Source organism: Notechis scutatus, chromosome Z, assembly GCF_049901735.1.
Source record: "Notechis scutatus isolate UNSWTSFEM ecotype Mainland chromosome Z, rNotScu1.2, whole genome shotgun sequence".
NCBI lineage: Eukaryota > Metazoa > Chordata > Lepidosauria > Squamata > Elapidae > Notechis > Notechis scutatus.
The window spans coordinates 1202237-1208414 of record NC_142025.1 but is presented as its reverse complement, the minus strand read 5'-3'; the positions used below and the strand labels follow the sequence as shown (position 1 = coordinate 1208414).

The window sequence follows — 6178 nt, the reverse complement described above, 5'->3', positions numbered from 1 at the left end:
CAGCTTAATTCTAGAAATAGGTCTTATTTCTACTTAGCGATTGCAAAATTCAAGCATTTTAATTCTAGAAGTAGGTCTTATTTCTGGGGAAGAATTGCAAAATTCTTTACTGTACTCCCAAACCCACGAGCAAAAATGGACTGATTCTTCCCTCTCCATTGCCTGCACCCTGAAAAATTATTTGGAATTTTTTTTTTTAATCAGCACATTGTTCAAAAACATCCCTCCATCTCCCTCACCTACACATTGAAAAGTCATCTATTTTTAAATCAGCAATAGACTGGTCTCCATTGAATATAAAAATTATTTCCCCACTGGCAACTCAAAACCTTGGGAAAAAATGAATGCTAAATTATTTTTTCCTTTGCTGCTTCATTGTGCTTCTCCTTTCCCATTTGGTGGAAAGAATGTGAATTCTTTACATTGTAAAATTTAAAAAAAAAAAGTTTAGGGTGAACCATTCATCAAAGCCGTTCTGCATTTCGGAAAATTACAGAAGAGGGGAGGCATCGTTTATTTATTAAATTTTTATGCTGCCCAGTGTCGCTACCTCCATCAGAAGGCTGGCGTACAAAATTTAATAAACAAAGAATACATATATCATTTTAATGTAATCCAGAGAAAACTCTGGGAAATGGGATCTGGGCTGTGGGATGGGAACAGATATCCTTCCTTTTAAATAATTCCCAAAATTAGAATTTTGAGAACAAAAATGGATATAACTTTTAGTTATATCTATTGAAAAATGGACAATGGACAAAACAAAAATCTTATAGATTACAGATTAACAGAGTTGGGAGGGATCTTGTAGGTCATCTAGTCCAACCCCTCACCCAAGCAGGAGACTCTACACCAGTGGTGGGATTCACATTTTTTTACTATCAGTTCTGTGGGCATGGCTTGGTGGGCATGGCAGGGGAAGGATACTATAAAATCTCCATTCCCTCCCCACTCCTGGGGGAAGGTTACCATCATTTCTCTGAACTACTCAACATTTCCACTACCGGTTCTCCAGAACTGGTCAGAACCTGCTGAATACCCACCTCTGCCTTACACCCTTTCTGACAGTCCAATCTCTTCTTGAACATCTCAACCTAGGTTAGCCAAAAGACCATCAGAGGCTGGTCTACAAAATCATATAGGGTTTCCTGCTTGAGCAGGGGATTGGACTAGAAGACCTCCAAGGGTCCCTTCCAACTCTGCTCTTCTGTTAAGAGGAAGAGGAGAAAGAGAAGAGAAAGGTCTCCTGCATTAGGGGGTTCGACTAGATGACCTCCAAGGTCCCTTCAAACTGTTATTCTGAGAAGGAGGAGGAAGAGAAAAGGAGACGGAGAGAAGGGTTTCCTGTCTGAGTAGAGGGTTGGACTAGAAGACCTCCAAGGTCCCTTCCAACTCTGTTCTTCTGTTAAGAGGAAGAGGAGGAGAAAGAGGAGAGAAGGATCTCCTGCATGAGTAGGGGGTTGGACTAGATGACTTCTAAGGTCCTTTCTCACCCTGTCATTCTATGATTCTGTAAGGGTCTCCTGCTTGAGTAGAGGGTTGGACTAGGCGGCCTCCAGGGTCCCTTCCAACTCTATGACTCTGTTCTTCTGTTCTTGTTTACAGTCTATAAAAACTTTCCTGAAGCTCTGAGGTTGAAGGCTGATGATTCACCTAGGCTTTTACAGTTATTTATTTATTTTTGGATTTTCTGTTTCTCTTTTTGCCCCACCAAGATTGAGCTGTGAAATTCCCTTTATTTTAATGTAAAACTTTGAAACATTTGGCTGTCCCTCTGTCCCTGGATTTGGAGGGCATTTGGATATTTGGCAAATGGAATTAGCCACCCAATTTCCTTCTTTCTTTCTTTCTTTCTGTTTTTTTAGGGCGTAGGTTGAGGTTACGGGAGTTGGGAGCAAACAACTCCTTGCCGGTTACTACCGCTCCTTACTCACGGATCTGCCACGTAGCTAAGACTCTGCCTTAAAAAGGGATTGATTGTCTAAACAGGCAGAGTTGGCTAATCCCATTTTTTTCCCCACACAATAATAATAATAATAATTTGCAAACTGGAGTGTTTGAAATTTAGCACAGATATTTTCTGGCTTTTTAACACGGGGCCGAAGAGGAATCCTTGGCTATTTTGTTCTTTCGATCTCAGTTACACTTGGGGTTATTTCTGCCTGCCTTCCCGAATCGATTTGAAATATTAATCCATCTTTTATGGCTTTTGATGTCCCCTCCTCTCACATAGAGCTGTCAAATTATCTCTAGTGTCGTGCTTATTAAAAAAGGAGTGTGTAAAAAGTAGCTCAATCTTCCACCAAACACTTGTGTAACCAATTTACACAAACATTAAGTTCTTGCTTGACCAATTTAACCAACTGAACAAAAGGCTGGTTAAACAGTTGTTTCACCAATTTAACCAATCTACCCAAATTTAACCAAACCCTAGTTAAACACTCAATCAACCAATTTACGCAACACACTAAATACTTGGCTAAGCAGTTGAACCAAGCCCTAATTAAATACTTGTTTAACTAATTTAAGCAATCACCCCAGTTTAACCAAATACCAATTAAAAGACTTATTTACAACTAGTGTTTATAAAAACACTAGTTAAACACTTGTTTGACCAATTCAAACAAAGACTAGTTAAACACTTATTTAACCAATTTAAGTGATTTACTCGTTTAACCAACTTAACCAATCTACCCAATTTAACTAAATACCAGTTAAAACTTATTTACTTATTTATTAACTTATTTATAACTACTGTTTATAAAAACACCAGTTACACAATTGTTTAACCAATTTAAACAAACACTAGTTAAATACTGGTTTAACCAATTTAACCAATCTACCCAATTTAACCGAACACTAAATACCTGTTTAACCAATTTAACCAATGTACTTGTTTAACCAATTTAACCAATCTACCCAATTTAACAAAAAAACTAGTTAAACACTAGTTTAACCAAACTACCCGATTTATGCAAACCCATTTAACCAAACACGAGTTAAACACTTGTTTAAAAAACAAAATGTAATGAAGAGCAAGGTGCATTGAGCAAAGGAATAAAAACTCGGTCTTAAAACAAGGCATTCCCTAATTCCGTTAAATTTCATTTCGGCACATTTTTTTAAAGCATCATTCTTTATAGTTTTTCCCCAACCAGGACAACTTTTGAGAGGTGTGGACTTCAATTCCCAGAATTCCTCAGCTAGACACATCAGAATTCTGGGAGTTGAAGTCCCCACTTTTTAAAGTTGCCAATGAAGCTTTGAGTCCAGCTTTTTGCAACCTTGTGCAAATCTTTAGCAAATCTTAAAAACACAACAACTAAATTCCCTCGAATTTAGCCGTTCCCGGGAGGGTCCCGTTTGTTGTAATCCATGCAGAACAAACACACTTCCATTTGTGTACGAAGCTTCGTTGCGTTCTGCCAACCTCTCATTTTATGGGGGGAAAAGGCACTTTTTCACCAACCGATCCAGAAATCTTTTTTTTTTTCCTCCTTTGTTTTCATCTAGAAATCTTGGCGAAAGTTATTTCAAGAGGCCCCAACTTTTCTATCGCCAGGAATTATATATTTGGCGGCGAACTGGGTCTATTTTTCGAACCGCCAGAGTTGGTTTTTATCTGATGGATTACACGTCCTCATCTTTACGTCGGCGCGGCCCTCGGGCGTACGATAAGCGCTCAGACATTTGGCAGAGTGCGGGTGGTAGATGGTGCCATCTTTCTTAAAATGCCAGATGATGATTTCTGGCACGGGAGACTTATCTTTCGGACAATTTCTCATGCCGACAAAATCCTTCTGCTCCGGCACTTCGGCGCAGAGTTCAGTCACCGAGTTGAAACGGATTTCCAGATTGGAGGTGTATTCAAAGAACTGGTTGCCGCCTTGGCCGTGGCATCCGAAAAGGCTCACGTGGGCCCCGGTGGGATTGTGTTCCGGTGAGTTGTAATCCAAACATTCGGACGAGATGCCCAGGTTGTGGATGGCGCCGTGCCAGCCGGGCCGATCCTCTGGGACATGTAAATTGGGGAAGACGGTTTTTAAGTACCAGTCGAAATCCTTACACTGCAGACGCTGCCGTAAGACTTTCCGTTCGGAGAGATCGCCAAAGTTCTCCTTCCGTGCTGGAGGATTCCGATTGTAGAAATGTTCTTTGTAGTGGTCCATCCAGACTTCGGCGGCTCGGGCGGTGTTCTGTAGAAAGTTAGGCCTGGCGTACGGGGCCCGTTTCGGAAAGACGTGCCCGACATGGGAACACGGATGGATTTCCAAGACGCCGCCACACTGCCAGACGCGGAAAGAGAGCTCCAAGTTCTCCCCACCCCAGACATCCATCCCAGTGTCATACGTGCCGAGATACTCGAAGTATTTTCTGCTGACGGCAAACAGGCCGCCGGCCATGGTGGGCGAGCGGATGGAGTCCACTTTGGACTTCCGGCGTCGCCGCTCGTAGTCGGGCACCACCTGCCACTGGAAGGTGAGACGCCAGTCAAAGCCACCGATCATGGGCTCACCGGACTGCATGTAAAACTCGAAAGTGTTCCAATCGATAGTGTCGATGACTGGGCAGATGACGACGGAATCGTTCTGGGCGATGCGTTCCAGCAAGGGCTCCAGCCACCCGGGGACGCACTCGCAGTGGCAATCCAGGAAGGTGAGGACTTCACCGGTGGCGAAGGTGGCGCCGATCAGCCGGGCCCGCACCAGCCCTTCCCGCTTCTGGGTGCGGATCAGCCGCACCCTGGGCAGGCGGCTGAGGTAGGCCTCCAGCTGGGCCTTCAGGTACGCCCGGTCGCTGAGGTCATCCACCAGGATGACCTCTTTGAGGACAACGGCTGGGCTGGTTTCCAGGACGCTGTGGACCGTCCGCAGGAGGGTGGACCAGGCCTCGTTGTAAAAGGCGATGACCACTGAGGTGGTGGGCAGATGGCGGTACTCGTAGACCTTGGCTCGGCACTCGGGCATCCGCCCATCCTTGATGTGACGGTGGAGGGAGATGCGGTCGCTCACATAGATGTTGATGGCGTAGCGCTCCAGCAAGCTTTCCTCCTGGCGCTTCTGTTCCCCATCCAAGCTCAGGTGGGAGGCCTTGCCCCATTCTCCTGGCGCTGAGGGATCTGGAGGGGGCTTGGGCTGGACCGGTTGGGAAAGTTGCTCGGGCCCCGGGGAGGCAAGACTCCCGGGGGTCGCTCTTCTTCCGGCTCGGGCGCCCGTGGGCGCCCCGAAAGGAGACAGAGAGAGAGGCAGCTGGAGTGCCAGCAAAGCCGCCGCGCACAACAAGCCTAAAAGCGCGCAGCCACGGCGGGCCAGGCGGGTTCGCATGGCCGAGGAGGAGGAGAGGTGGCCGTAGTAGCGAGGACGAGCGGCGGAGAAGGAGGAAGAGAAGGCAACCAGCGCCTCCTCCTCCTCCTCCCGCTCCGCCCGCCCAGCCGGGACGCGCGCGGTTGTTGCAAAGGCGAGATTGTCTGTCCCCTGCGCTTTTTGCTTCGCTTGCAGGCACGCTTGCTTTTGCCTGTTGCTCAAGGACTGCGCGCTCCGGGCGGGTTTTAGCGGGCGGCTGGGGAGGGAGAGGAAAAGGGGGGCTTCCCCTTCCCCCGGTTTCTTTCCAGGGAGGCGTCTCCCCCCCCCCATGGAAAAAGAGGGCCCCGCGAAGGCCCGGCGGGGAGATTGCGAGAAGAAAGGCGAGTGCGGGGGGAGGGGGAAGATTGCGAGGTTGGTTTGGACTAAAGACTTCGGACGGCGTGTTGTTCCTTGCGTCTCTCTGTCTGTCTGTGTATCATCAATCTTTCTTTCTCTGTCATCTATTATTTAACTATCAATCATCTATTTATTTCTATATTCTATTTAGTATTTGTATCTTTCTTTTATCATCTATTATTTACATATCAATCACCTATTTATCATGCATATCTATCTATCATCTATCTTTATTTATCAATCATCCATTTGTTATATCTCTCATCTATTATATACCTATCAATCATCTGTATTTATCAATCTATTTACCATCTATCAATCTATTATCTTTTATTATCTTACGTTATTTACGTATCAATCATCTATTTTTCATCTATATATATCTTCAGCATCATCAATTAACCTTGCTAAAACTATATATATTCTGCTATATATATTCACTGTGATTAATATGTGTGTGTATATCTACATACATGTAT

The 6178-nt window shown here is 45.1% G+C and overlaps 1 protein-coding gene across 1 annotated transcript; it reads right to left on the bottom strand.

Annotated features, from left to right (window-relative positions):
• Window positions 1-207: 207 nt before the first annotated feature.
• Window positions 208-5642, bottom strand: GALNT4 (polypeptide N-acetylgalactosaminyltransferase 4). The gene is made up of 2 exons (XM_026689035.2): window positions 1581-5642; window positions 208-1399 (listed from the first exon to the last, which is right to left on the bottom strand). Exon 1 carries the CDS (start codon window positions 5631-5633, stop codon window positions 3591-3593), a length of 2043 nt encoding a protein of 680 aa, XP_026544820.2. The 5' UTR covers window positions 5634-5642; the 3' UTR covers window positions 208-1399; window positions 1581-3590.
• Window positions 5643-6178: the final 536 nt, after the last annotated feature.

Bases quoted from the DNA above. Each gene is read 5' to 3' on its own strand.
- GALNT4 (XM_026689035.2), bottom strand. From the start codon at position 5,633: ATGGGGGGGGGGAGACGCCTCCCTGGAAAGAAACCGGGGGAAGGGGAA.